This window comes from Eucyclogobius newberryi, unplaced genomic scaffold (assembly GCF_026437365.1).
Source record: "Eucyclogobius newberryi isolate DKJ021-1_F unplaced genomic scaffold, fEucNew1.0.hap1 SCAF_5, whole genome shotgun sequence".
NCBI classification, from domain to species: domain Eukaryota; kingdom Metazoa; phylum Chordata; class Actinopteri; order Gobiiformes; family Gobiidae; genus Eucyclogobius; species Eucyclogobius newberryi.
The window spans coordinates 20,136,605-20,150,298 of NW_027316167.1; the positions used below are offsets into that span (position 1 = coordinate 20,136,605).

The 13,694-nt window shown below is 39.5% G+C and overlaps 1 protein-coding gene across 1 annotated transcript; it reads right to left on the reverse strand.

The window, feature by feature from the left end:
- Positions 1 to 794: 794 nt before the first annotated feature.
- Positions 795 to 13,437, reverse strand: cenpf (centromere protein F). Its single transcript, XM_072464627.1, has 37 exons — positions 13,274 to 13,437; positions 13,069 to 13,194; positions 12,924 to 12,994; positions 12,705 to 12,838; positions 12,543 to 12,634; positions 12,192 to 12,462; positions 11,899 to 12,101; positions 11,683 to 11,808; positions 11,463 to 11,591; positions 10,912 to 11,034; positions 10,694 to 10,829; positions 10,487 to 10,604; positions 10,128 to 10,407; positions 9,832 to 10,038; positions 9,538 to 9,746; positions 9,267 to 9,396; positions 8,913 to 9,191; positions 8,249 to 8,836; positions 8,005 to 8,166; positions 7,064 to 7,920; positions 6,743 to 6,954; positions 6,570 to 6,663; positions 6,410 to 6,494; positions 6,238 to 6,313; positions 5,902 to 6,143; positions 5,728 to 5,836; positions 5,442 to 5,647; positions 4,968 to 5,186; positions 4,749 to 4,892; positions 4,494 to 4,683; positions 4,327 to 4,424; positions 4,209 to 4,250; positions 3,041 to 4,117; positions 2,838 to 2,967; positions 1,694 to 2,353; positions 1,214 to 1,332; positions 795 to 1,007 (listed from the first exon to the last, which is right to left on the reverse strand). The coding sequence occupies exons 1-37, from the start codon at positions 13,433 to 13,435 to the stop codon at positions 852 to 854; spliced, it is 8,262 nt and encodes a 2,753-aa protein (XP_072320728.1). The 5' UTR covers positions 13,436 to 13,437; the 3' UTR covers positions 795 to 851.
- Between the last annotated feature and the right edge of the window lie 257 nt (positions 13,438 to 13,694).

The following is a 13,694-nucleotide window of genomic DNA, read 5'->3' on the forward strand; positions in this document are numbered from 1 at the left end:
TGCTTGCATAACAAAAAGAAAGATAATCAATGTTTATTGATCCAAAGATGGGTCTGCTAAATGTACAGCCTGTTTATCAGGAAATGCCTGTCTACATTTGACAGAACAAGGACACAGCCTCAACAGGCTTCAGGAAAAATGAGGGAATAATGTGAAAAGACAGGATAGAAAATAGTAAAGCAGCATTTGCACTAGTTACTGAAATTGCTCCTGTAAAATGTCTCTTTAAAAGGCATGCCATGAAATGTCATTTCACACATCTGAGCAAACTCAATTACCGTAATGAAATACACTTTAAAATGGTGAGTTATTATTACATGTGTGAGCTTTTCCTTAAAGAGTCTGTATGCTCCAGATGTACGTCAGCAACTGGTCTTAACTCATGTCATATCCTTTCAAGGCTCATATCATTCAACCAATAAAAAAATCAAACACAGTTTGGGCATGATAAATGTTTAGTAAAATTTTAGTTTTATCAGCTATTAACATTTACAAAACTGATCTCTAAAACAGTTTAAAAAGAAAATTTGCAAAGTCAACACTTACTTAAAGCTGCCTATTGTCTGTTTTTATATACAACCAACTATGTACAAAGTCCAAAGACATAATTCAAAAAGCAGAATGACAATACAAAAATAAGTAACCAACATGTGATGAAATTCAAAAAGTATTAACAATTGAGCTATAGTTTAAAACATTTGAGTAAATTTGTGTATAGTTGTGTTACTAGAAGGGTTAAGTGATACATGTGGATGAATCTAAATTTAAAAAGTGTAAAAAAAAAACCCTTAAATGTTTGAAATTGTGACTTAGGATCCCAATTGTGAGTGTGAATTTAATGTATGAGAAATCTACTGAACGTGACAGTTTTCACCCTGTGCTTGTGTCTGCTCTGTGGTCTTCTGTACATTCTGATTTGTTTTTTGATCCTTTGCACTTTGTGAAAGGCGCTTCCTGTTTAAGGCCCCATCATCAGCGGGGCTCTGCAGATTAAGAGGCTCCAGCACCTGTGAATGAAACACAATCAGTAAAAAGGAAACAAGTACAATGTTGTCATCACTCCAAACCCTAAAACTCACAGCATCCTGAACCTATGATGCAGACAATAATTAATAACTGTCCTAAACCATCTCATCTCAGCGGACTCACCTTTCCAAGAAATTGACCTAACTGACAAACACAACTGAGGCAGGTTCTGGTTTAAAGAGCTTACCCTGTCAGTCTCTGGAGATGTGGGGATTTGTTTTGACATGAGCCGAGGGCTACAGCGCCGCACTGTGGTTCTTCTGACGATAAAAGGGCTGGCCTCGCCTAGAGGAATATCTGCAAACCCTACAGAAAAATATAGTTGAACTCAGTCAAAAATCTGTCTTTTACATTCTAGTGTTGGCACAATACAAACAAGTTTTATTTTTTTTTTCAATACAAAATAAGAGTATGGGTAATTTATGTTACTATGTACCATCTTATATTAATTCTGATAAGGCTCAAGATGCTGAAAACTGTTCAGGAAATCTCAAATGCTGTTTGTGTAATTTATTCGTTAGAATCAATACTTGCACAGATCAACATCTAGTTTCAATACTAGATTATGAATTAGTATCCAATTTTTGATACGTTTGACAAGCCCATTACATTCTATACCAAATATTTGCAAACCCTTTAAAGTTCAAACTGAATATCCAGTTTGTACCTTTTTGCACCAGTTCCGGGAGTCCTTCAGGTCTGAAGTCCTCATCCTGTGGAGCCTGGGGTTTGGGTGTGTTGGCAGCAGTAGCTTTGATTTTCTTGGTCAGACTGTGCAAAGCTTCTTGAGCAGCATCTTTATCAGTGACATCACAGTGGCCCCTCTTTGCTGGGCCCAGAGGAGAGCGCAGAGGTGCAGATGGGATGTTTTCAGAGTTCTCAGTGCTGTGAAGTCTGGAGCTAGACTTCCTGCTTGAGCGGCGGAGGCCATCAGCTCCACTGGGATGGATGTTAGCATTAGTGTTTTGTTTGTTGTTGATCTGTTCCAGGCGTGCAGTCAAGGCATTATTGGTCTCCTCCAGTTTGTGCACTTGAATCATGAGTGTGCAGTATTTGTCCATGCTCTCATCAGCTTCTTGGCTTTTATCCTCAACAACTTGGTTCAGGTGAATCAACTCAATCTTGGCCATTTCCAACTCCTTGTTCTTTGTGTCACATTCCTCCTTCATGAGATCAAGAGCACTGCTAACTTGTTCCAGGTTTTTATTACTTTGTTGAGCCTCACTGGTCTTCACCTCAAGGGAAGCTTCCAGACTCTGCACTCGTTTCTCCTTCTCCTCTGCTGCCATCTTGAGTTGGATCACCTCTTCACTGCCATAGTCACTCTCTAAAAAGTATTTCATGTGTCATTATGTATAAAAGGCATACCACAGGTTAAATATAGTCATGTTAGTCTAAGATTGGGGGAAAGTATGCAAACTTTTTAGTGCAGTCTGGTGCTCATGTCAAACCAGGAAGTAAAACCAAAAAAAGAGATTAGATATGACATAGGTGAAGGCAATTCCACAACTGTTACCCGTTACTGTAAACAGGGACAAAATCCAAATTATTACATAAAAGATTTGACAATAATACACCTTTATTTTTGTTACATGATTGTTTAAACTTTCAGAAATGTGTCATTTGTCCCTGCACGTTGTGATTCAGTGTCTGAATCAGTATCTCTCAAATTATCTTTTTCTTCCTCACAAAGGGCAACTCTACTCCACAGGTTCTAACACTCCAAACAAAGTCATAATTAGAAAACATGAGACCTTCTTAATGCACTATAAAGTCAATCTATTTAGAATAAATGAAAAGGGAACACTCACCTGCATTATTCATCAGGACTTGTTTTTCCTCCTCCAGTTGTTTACAGGTTTTCATAAATAGATTGATCTTGCTTAGAGCAGAGTCTTTCTCTTTAGCGATGCGAGCTACACGGGAAGTCAACTCTGACACCTTGGAGAGAATGTTACACGTTTAATATCTTGGACCAAATCCATTATTATTGATTGAAATAGAAAAAAAATACCTGATCATTTAGTTCCGAGATTGATACCTTGTTTAATTCTAACTCCTTTTCCATAGAGGACTGGAGCTGCTCCTTTTCATATTGCAGCTTTTCTTTTGCCTCCTCAATTCTCTTCATCTCTTCCTCAAGCAAAGAAATCTTAATATTCAGCTCATTCTTTTCTTCTTTTAACAAACCATTCAAAGACTGGCATTTCTGCATTTCCAACTCTAGTGTCTGCTTTTCCTGATCGAGTTTCACTTTATGTTGCTCAAAAAGAGACAATGAATTTTCCGTAGCACCTTTGTTCTTTTCCATCAAAGCAAAGTTTGAGCAAAGGTTTTCATTTTCTTCTTTTACCGATGCCAGTGTGGACTCCAGCTCATCCCTTTGACGTTGGACTAAAACAAGTGCCGACTCTAGGTGCTCTTTTTCCTCTTTTACCTGCCTGTTTTGATCTTCAATCACTTCTTTCTCTTTTGTCAGAGCTGCGATGGACTTTTCTAATGTTTGTTTGTGATCTTCTTCCTGACGCCGGGTCACTCCCAAAGCAGTCTGCTCCTCGTCTTTAGCTGCGATGAGACTTTTGAGTTTTTCAGTTTCTTTTTCAAAAATCCCTATGCGAGTGTTGAAGTTCTGCTTCTCCGAGTCCCACTGCTCTTCCTCAGTCTGAAGTCTTCGTCCTTCCATTTGCCATTCCTTTAAAGAACTGCTGAGCTGTTTCTTTTCATTTTCACTCTCCAGCAGGACGGACTGCATTTGTATTTTCTCTGCCTCCAATGCTGTACTTTTTTGTTCAAGGTGAAGTATCTTTGTCTGCAAGTCTTCGAGCTGTGTTTGGAGATCACCCACTTCTTTAGTCTGTTTCTCAGTGGCTTCTTTCAGTACCCTCTCCAACAGCTGCACTTCCTGTTGTCTGTCAATTTGAACTCTCTCTAAACCTCTTTCCAGTTCATCCTTTGCTGCCTTCAGTGCTTCAATTTCTTGTCTTTTCATTACGAGCTCTTGTTCCATACTTTCCTTCTCCATTTTAAGATGGTCCAGTTCAGTGGAAAGCTCTTTAAGTTTTTCACTCAGCTCTTTTTTCTCTTCCTCAACCTAAACATAAAACATGTAATAGTAATTATGCAGCAATAGTAAAACTAAAAGATTTAATCAATTCAAAGCATAATCAAAAGAAACCCTGTACCTTAATTATTTCCTCTTCCAGTTCAACTTTGACACTTTCCACCTGCATAAAATAATATAAAACCGTGATCTGATTGAAGGACATGTGATGCTTATTTACATAGGAACTTTGCTTATACCTGAATTACAGCATCTTCAAGACTCTGCTCAGAATCCTCCTTCTCCCGCTCAAGGGCATCAATGCGATTTTGAAGGACGTCGGCTTTCCTTTGTGCAGCTAAAGACAGACAAATGTTAAATCACATACCCAGCATTTATTCACAATTGATCGAAGAAAGAAAATCACCTTTAAGAAGTTCCCCCAGCTTTTTTTTCTTGCGCTCATCCGCCTCAATGCGCACCTGGAGCTTCTCGATACCAGTCCTCATCTGCTGCACTTCGTCTTGTGTGGAGTTCAGTCGAGAAGCGATCTCTCCTTTTTCCAAGAGAGAAGACTCCAGAGAATGTGTCAGACGACTCACTTCACCTTCAAGAGACTGTTTAGACAGAGAGGTGAGATCCACATAAATCTATGATTTATTGATGTAATCATGTATCTCACCTGTATTTTCGTGGCTAAAGATTCGGTGTTGTTGATATCAGAAGTATGGTCCTCTTGTATTTTCTCTAGCTGGTCAATAAGCTCATCTTTCTCTCCATTTTGTTGGTCCAAAGTCTGCTCTAAAGTCTTGACCTGCTCCATGAACTAATAATAAAAAATATATATATTTGTCAAGAGTCATAGAGAGGGACAACTTGGAACATAAAACGACTGAATTACCTGTTCCCTTTCAGTTTTTATTTTCTCCATGTTATTTTGCAGGAGAACATACTCCTTTTTCTTTGCTCTGATGTCTTCCTCCAGAATTGAAATAAGTTCTCTGGTGTCAGAGTTTGTTTTTTCCAGGCTGTGCACCTGCTCCTTGCACCGAAACAGAGCCTGGCTCAAATCATCTCGCTCTTCTGTGCAGGAGACAAGTTCTGACCTCAGCTGGGTTGTCTGCAAAAACAATCATGTTTTTTTTGCAAAACAGTATATAATCAGAATAATACAATACCCCCCATAACATACGCGTTAACATGTTACATTAGACGTTTAAGGGCGTAAAGTATTATCAGATTTTAGTATAAACTATCCTGAAAGTCCTTTACTTTGCCACAGAACAATGACGCACATTCAAGATTAAATAAAGATGCCCAGACTAAACCTAAGAGTAATAAACCTGAAAAAAGCTTCGCATACATAAATATTTACCTCTGCCATGTGTCTCTCCACGCTGTTCTCCATCCCAGAACAGACACGTCTTTGATTGTCAAGCTCTTGTTTCAGTTTGATGCCTTCCTCCTGCAGTGTCTCCAGCTCTCCCTCCATCCCAAGAATGTGCTGCTCCAAGTTTGCCTTTTCTGAGCGCACCCTTTTTAACTCACTCTCTTGCTGAAGGAACCTCTCATCCCATCCACCTAAAACAAAAGCAAGACATTTCAGGATGAGCTGTACTACACAGTGGCAATTCCTTAAGACACCAATTTAGAAAAATTACCTTTGGCCATTTCTAGTCCTTCAAGCATCTCCATGATATCAGTCAGCTGACATTTTGCTGTTTGTAGTTGCAGCATCAACGATTCATTGTCCTCAGTCAGCTTTCCAACCTACAAAAACACCAAGAATGTTTAAGTAAGAGATGAGTCTTTACAATTGTACCTGTAATATTTACCTGGTTGACAAGAACTTTGTTTTCTTTCGAGGCGATGTTAAGTTTATTTATGGCCTCCTGCGATTTTGCTTCCATGCCAGTCATTTTCTGTTCCAGGTTTTTGACATAGGTCTCCGTTTCAGCACTCATCTCTTTTCTCAGTTCAAGGTCAGCATTCAATAAATCAATCTCACTGTGGAGGGTCTGCAATTTGTCATCATGTGCTCCTGCAGCGCCACTGAACTGAATTGTGTTAGGCATTTCTGTTCAAAATAAAAAAATTATACAAGTGTATTTCAAAAAAATCTTCCATTACAACTGAATGTATGTGCCACACAAAGCAGCTGAATTTATTACCAGTGCACTTCATGTCTTCATGCACGAGATGAGATTCATTTGAGATTTTAGCTAGAACGTTATCGTCTTTTGGAGGCTTGAGAAAAGATATAAGGACATGTTACAAAAGGGGATCAAATGACACAAACACTTAAAGTTGTCATAATATATGCATTTTTCATGTTTAATTTACCAGGTCTCCAGTGACCCTTTCTTCAATGTTTGCACAAACATTCTGCAAACACTCTTGAGGCATGATATCAGAGAGAGTTTTACCACTGGGGAAAACAGCACATTTATTTTTTATGCAGCACAGGTAAATCCAAAAGGCAAGCGGCCTCAAACTTTCTTACCTGAAATGTGATTTAGGATCAACCTCTAAACCATCCTCCCTGGTCTCCAAACTTGTCTCCTCAACTACATGCAGCTTACCTAATGGAATTTCTTCTAATAAAACAAATACAAAAAGGGGGAGAAGTGATTATAACATACATACTAAAACTTCAAACATACAGCAAATACACACCATCAATTTCTATTTCAGTGCACTCTTTGGGGCTACATGCTTCAGCTGGACTTTCACTGGTCTTTGCATCAGAAAGTTGCACTATAAAGTCATGCTGTCTGTTCACTTGTTCTTGCAGCAGGTTGTACTTCTGTTTAAAGTCAGAGAACTCTCTCTGTAAGCCAGTGAGTTTCGTGAGTAGTCTGGCCTGTTCCACCTCAAAAAGTTTATCCCTGATAGAGAAAGAGAAAACATTACCATTCAGCCAAAAACAACGACAAAGCACATGTGGAGATATATCTATATACACACATTTAAAAAAAAAAAAAAAAAAAAAATTACTTTTCTTTGAGGTCTTCTTCATTTTTTCTCACCCTCCTGTCTAATTCCTCTTGCAGCTTTTCTACTTCTTGCTGAGAAGAACTAGGGGTCTGCTCCAAAGGATTATTTACAAACAAATCTTTTTCTTGAACGTCCTTATGCAACTCCATCTCTGAAATGACCTCATTTACTTCAGCCTCAAGTTGGCCTAATTGTTCAATTTTATTCTGAAGTTGTCCATTCTCCTCAGTCAGAAGGTTTATACGCTCAGTTGTTAGTCTCACATTGGTCTGTAATTTTTCATTTTCTATTTTGGTCTGGAAAAGCTCCTTCTGTGATGATGCAATGGACTTCACCAAATCTTGCGTTTTTTCTCTGTGAAAGGCGTCACAATTTTCCAGTAAATACTTCAGTTGTAAGCGGAGCTGATCATTTCCCAACGACTCCATTTCTTCACTCAACTCAGAATTTGTATCAAGAGCATTGTAAGTTTTCTCCTGAAGCTCTTCTACTCTGCCCTGTAGTCGTCTATTCTCTTCTGTTAAGTGGTTTATGGAGTCTTTAAGATCTTTCTTTTCTACATCACCTTGAATGAGATTATCCTCAAGATTACTTTTTTCAGTGACTAATTTATCTCTGTGTTCAATTGTCAGTTTGAGCTTGGTCTCCAACTTTTCATTTTCGACTCTGATCCCGTCAAGTTCACTCTGCAGGTCAGCTACAGCCTCCTCTAGCTGTTTTCGCTGGGCAGCGTCTTCCTCTAGTCTTGTTATCTCAAAGCTCCGGTCCATCAGCTCCTCTCTGGCAGTGACGTACTGAGCCTCAAGCGAAGTATTTTGAGCCTGAACTTCTTCTAACCTGGTTTCCAGGACAGACACCTGGAAACAGAGGCATTCAATTTGGCAATTTATCAATATGCACTGGATTTATTGCAGGATCCTGATCAAATAATTCTTTCTGACCTGGGCTTTGCTGTCCTCCAGCCTGGCCTCCATCACACACATTTGAGTGTTGGTGTAAGCGAGCTGAGCCTCTAGTGACTCTGTGGTTCCCTTCAGTTCTTCCATCTGATTCATCACCGTCTCATTGTCCTCCAGGTCCATTTGGAGCATCTCCAGTTGCACCTGGAATAATTGAATAGTTTGATAGCATTTCATTTATTATTATATTGTAACTAACATAACATAAAACCAATAGAAGACAAACTTTTATTTTGTTCATGGCGTCCATCTTCTCCTTCAAGAGTTCTGCAGATTTACATTGCTCTGCTTCTACAGTCTTCAGTTTCTCATTCAGGGTTGTAATCTTGTTGTCCCTCTCTTGTAAACCACTGGAAGCAGCAGATATTGTCGCCTTCATGGTCTTGATTTCTTCTCGACGAGACCGTAGCTCTGTTTTGATCGCAACTTCTCTATGTGAAAGTTGTTCAAGCTGATCTTTTACTTTTCTTTCTTCATTGAGGAAATGTTCAAGCTCTGAAGCATGATTCTCAGATTGAGTGTTTAACTTCTCTGTGAGGTCTTTGATATTGAGCTCCAAAGAAGAGATCAGAGCATTTTTCTCCACAAGGGTGTTCTCCAAGTTGGATTTGATTTCAGTTACAGATGAGTGGTTTCTCTCAAGAGCTTCTAGACACAACTTCAGGTCAGTGTGAGCCTGGTTGACCCGGTTCAGTTCATCCTCTAAAACAGGAAGTCTGTCTGCAGCATGTCTTCCTTCAGCAACTCTTTCTTCTAGTAATGAAATGTCCCCATGGAGGGCTTTTATTTTCTCAGCTGTTACATTATTGAAGATCTTTGGCAAAAGAAAAGAGATGCATTGCCATATTGTACAGTAAAAAAATACATTGAGTCATTAATAATAAACATACCGCCATTTCTTTCTTCAGCTCTCGAATTGAGTTTTCCAGCTCCACCTTTTGTTTCACCAGAGAGACCATCTGATCTGCGGTCTCCTTGTGGAGCTTGTCCTTCTCTTCAGTCTGACGTTTCAAATCTTTCAATTCTTGCTTTATTTGCTCGGCTTCATCAGTTTGATCCTTCAACATCTTCTTGTGTTGTTCAGCCGTTTCACTCAATGTTTTAATTTGTTTGTGCAGATCTTCTCCCAACTGCTCCTGGACCCTCATGAACTGATCCATGGAACTGATCTAAATATATATATATATATATATTTATTTAATTTTAGCCATATTGTTTAAATATGGAGATCTTTAAGAACATACTTTATTTTGAGCCAGGAGTAGCTCTTGTTGGGCTTCTTGCACACTCAGTTTCAGCTCTTCACTTTCAGTTTCCTTCAACAACACACTTTCCTCACAGCGCTTCAAAAGTGAGGCTTTTTCTTCGGCCACCCTGTCAAACATCAGAAGAATTGTTTTTGTGAAAACCAGAACACAGCCATAGTGCACAAAGCGTAGATTTGAAAAATAAAATAAAATAAATAAATAAATAAATAAAAAGGACAAATCTCTAGGAACAGAATAACCGGTCTACCTAGTGACTTGTTCCTCCTGCTGAGCTGTAGCCAGAGAAAGACTCTCTCTGAGTTGGTTGATCTCTGCCCGGCCGAGCTCCACCAGCTGGTCCTTGGAAGTGATCAGGTCAAATGTTGCCTCCTGCTCTTCCTGGAGCTGGGTGATTCTCCTTTCAGCCTGCTCCGCACGGGCCTCTTCTTTCTGCAGACACATCTGAATGTCTTTGACCTAAGTAGAAAGTGTAAGGTTAGGTATCCTTTCCCAGTTATTCAAGGTGCATAATTTACTTGAAACAAGTTTAAACAAACATTACTTGATTTTCCAGCTGCATCACTTGCGCACCAACATTTTTGAGGTCTTTTGAGTGTTTGAGCTCAGCCTCTGAGAGCTTGGACTCGAGCTCTTTATGCTGGTGCTCTCTCTCCTCTAGTTCTGTGCACTTGTTCAGGAGTTCTCCTTTCAGTGAGTCTATCTGAGCTGACAGACTGCGATGCATTTCCTCTGCTACAGACTGTCGTTTCTATAAAAAAAACAAAACAAAAAAAAACACACTGTTCCTGAAAATGTTCACAAAGCATATTAAAATACAATACACAATGAGTGTCTTACTTTTAATTCCTCATTCACTTCATTTAGCATGTTTACGTTGTTTTCAGAGCTGCTCAGTTGTTCTTTCAGTCCATTTTGCACAGCCTCCGTGTCATTGACAAGAGTTTCTTTTTCATTCTTCCACTGCAGAAGAGCTTCATGTGCTTGTTTAAGTTCAGCACACTCATTTTGGCAGACAACAAGGCTGGAGTTCAGCTCTTGGCAATCTTTCTCCAAGATAATTAATTTGTTGGTGACTTGCTCACACTCTCGTTTCTGCTTCAAGAGATCACTCTGAGACCTAGAGAAAAACAATTACAAATGAAATTTAAATTGTACTTTTTAGTTTTGACAAATTATTATTTAGAAGAGTAATTTACTTGGAGTTAGTAGTCTCTGCTTCAGATAGCGTCCTTTTCATGTCATCAAGATCATGAGTTTGTTGATCCAGTTTAGACTGAAGTCTTTTTAGTTCATCAGTTTGACCCTCTGATTTAGCTGTAATGTGAGCAGATAAAGTATTAGTAATCAGCACACAGTAAACATTTTAATCTGTAGTGCTATTTTTTCTCTCATTACAACTTTACCTCTGAGGTCATCGAGTAGACCCTGGGAGCGTTTTAGGCTTTGGTCTGAGCTCTTCTTCTCGTCCTCTAACTGATTCAAACGTCTAGTGCTCTGGTCCAGCTGCACAGATGCATAGTTTTTCTCTCTTTGGAGCTCCTATGATGAACATAAATTTGTGATAAAACTGAACCCAAAAGCCAGTTTGTCTTTGCACAATATTTTGTAAAGTAAAACACACCTCTACTTTCTTGTGGAGATCCTGTTCTTTGGTCTGACAGGCCTGAAGACTCTGCTCTGACCTCAGTAATTTCTGCTTGTGCTCCTCAACTTCCTTCTCCAAGTGACTTTTTTGAAAATTCAACTGTGACATAGTGCAAAGTTTACATTTAAAGGCGTAATGGATGATTTTTCACAGATTTGAGAACTCAAGCGGAAGCAGGAAAAAAAGCCTTGTGGCTAGATGTGCGTTTATTTATTAGCGTGACGGATCGCATCGCATCTCTCGTCTCCGTAGATTTCCGTATCTTCCGAGACAGCTCGAACTGTCTTTCTGTCTTAATAATGTCCCGTACACTGAGGGAACTATATTATGATAGATCCACGCGCTTGGACACAGGGAAACATGCTGCTCTCTGGGGACGAGCCGCACGCGGCTGCAGGTGAACTGTAGGTGCATCCTATGATTGATACGTGGCAGGACTAATCGGCCGTCCACGCCACGAGGAAATGAGACTCAGATTTGTCCATTCCACCTTAAACAGACATAGACACACTTAATGCCAATTTTACCTTTTCTATGTCAGACTGAAGCATATTATGGTCCTTCTTAGATAGTTGGACTTCTTGAGTTAACTTTGTCTGAGTCTGATTCATCTGCCGTTCCAAAGTCTGGTGAGTATTCTGCAACTGGGCAAGTTCCTTTGCAAAAGTGATTTCACAATGGTCAGTTTGGGTTCATCTGAATTTGACAAAAAATTTAAAAGTTAAAAGTAATATTAGTTTTTTTTACCTTCTGGCTATCTCTTTCCAAGTCCTTGAGCTTTTGTTCCAGGGCTCGTTTACAGCTCTCAGCATTGTGCCTTTGACAATTCATCTCCTCAGTCACCTGTTTTAGCTTTTGTTCAACCGTTGTACACTAAACAGCAAATCCAAGCAATCAGTGCAACCTTGAAACCCAATGGTGACTAATAAGGACAGATCATCACACATGGTGGGCAAACAGTACCTTGGACTGAAGCTGTTGGTGCTTGTCTGTAGCTTGGGTGAGTTCATGGCTCTTCTTGGCCAAGTCTTTGTCACGGTCACTCAGATCTTTGCGGGTGTGAGTCAGCTGGGTTTGCAGCTCCTGTAATTTGGAGGTTTGGCTCTTTATTTCTTTTTCTTGATTGGCTAAGTTTCTCTCCAGCTCAGATACGCGAGAACGAAATTCTGAAGAATAAAAAAAGACAATCAGTCAATTGTGGTTAGTAGTGCAAGCAATACGGATAAGGATTTGAGAAATATACATCAACATTTTACCTTGATTTTGAGCCTTGAGTTGGTCCATCTGTTGAGAGGAGCCACTTGGACTAGCGACAGCATAGCTCAGACGCTGGCTGGATTTAATAGGTGTCTCATCATGGAGATCCCACAGAGAAGCACCTCTCCTTTTCAGAGGGGTTTCCATTGCATCCTGAGTGTGGCGGCTGTGGCTCTGCTCCTGTTGTTGCCAAGGGAAAATAGAGGATCCTGCTTGTTGGCGAGAAGCAATATCTTTGTGGCTCACAGAGACCGATGACTGGTTCAACAACTTAAAAATCAAGACAAAAATACTGTTAAAACACGTTTGCTAAAAAAAATATTAAAGAATAAAAAAATTGCTGCACTTACTTTAACCTGTAAAATTTTCAATTCATTCTCTAGTCTTTTTCCTTCTTCCATTTCCTGGTTGCATTTTTCCTGAAGGTCCTCAAGTCGGTTATCTTTACAAAGCAAATAAATATGTCATAGAATCTCAAAACAAAAAAACAAAAAACACAAATTTAGCAGTACCTTGCTGCCTGAATGTATGAACAGGAGCTGGTGTGGCAAAACCTTTCTGTGGAGTGGCAAAAACTGGAAGATCAGATGATGAGGCCGCTGAAGAATTGCCTGCAGGCTGTGAACGGTCGATTTCAGTTTTGTACCTGGAGAAAACAAATTTCATACAGTAAGCGTAATGCAATTAATTTTTGAAGCCAAGCAGTGACATGCACACAAAGGTTAACTCACTTTTTTAGTTCCTGCTCCAGTCGTTCAATGGTCTTTTTGAATGCATTAAGCTGACCCTCAAGGTAGTTCACCTAAAAATACATGTGATGTTGAGGATCACTGTTGCAAAAGATTTGCCATAGATTTAAAAAGTGGAAGGTAATACCTGTTGCTCTTTGACTCCAAGGTCGTGGACAACCTTTTGACGGGCTTTCTCCAGAGAGTCACATGATTCGAGTAAAGACTGATTTTCTCTTTTCATTGCAGATATTTCATTACGTTCACTGTCCACCTGAGACACATTGATTAAGTTGAATATCATTTTATGAGGAAATTAGCTTTTGTTAAACATGTTTAATCCAAGCACTAACTTTCTGCTTCTGTTTTAGAAGAGCTGCCTCTAAGGACTCCATCTGAAACAGTTTCTGGCTGCGCTCCTTCTTAAGTTTGTCCAGTTGACCCTCCATTTCCTGAATCTTTTGCAGGGCTTTCCCCGGAAGGCCATCCTTCCATTCCTCCACCGCCCAACTCATGGTGAAGCTGTAGGTGCACACATCAGTCACAATTATTCAGTACCAAAAAGAAATACTCACAACATGTATTCTACTTTCTGATTACCCCGCATCACAGTACATATATCACATTGTTCAACTTTCTGTACGAACTTGATTTGTTTATTCGATTCACTCCTAGCCAACATTTAATGTTGTTGTTATTTCATTGATACAACAATTAAACATTTTGAGGACTTAGGCCATTCAAAAGATATATTATTGTGTTTTGTTGGTCCCA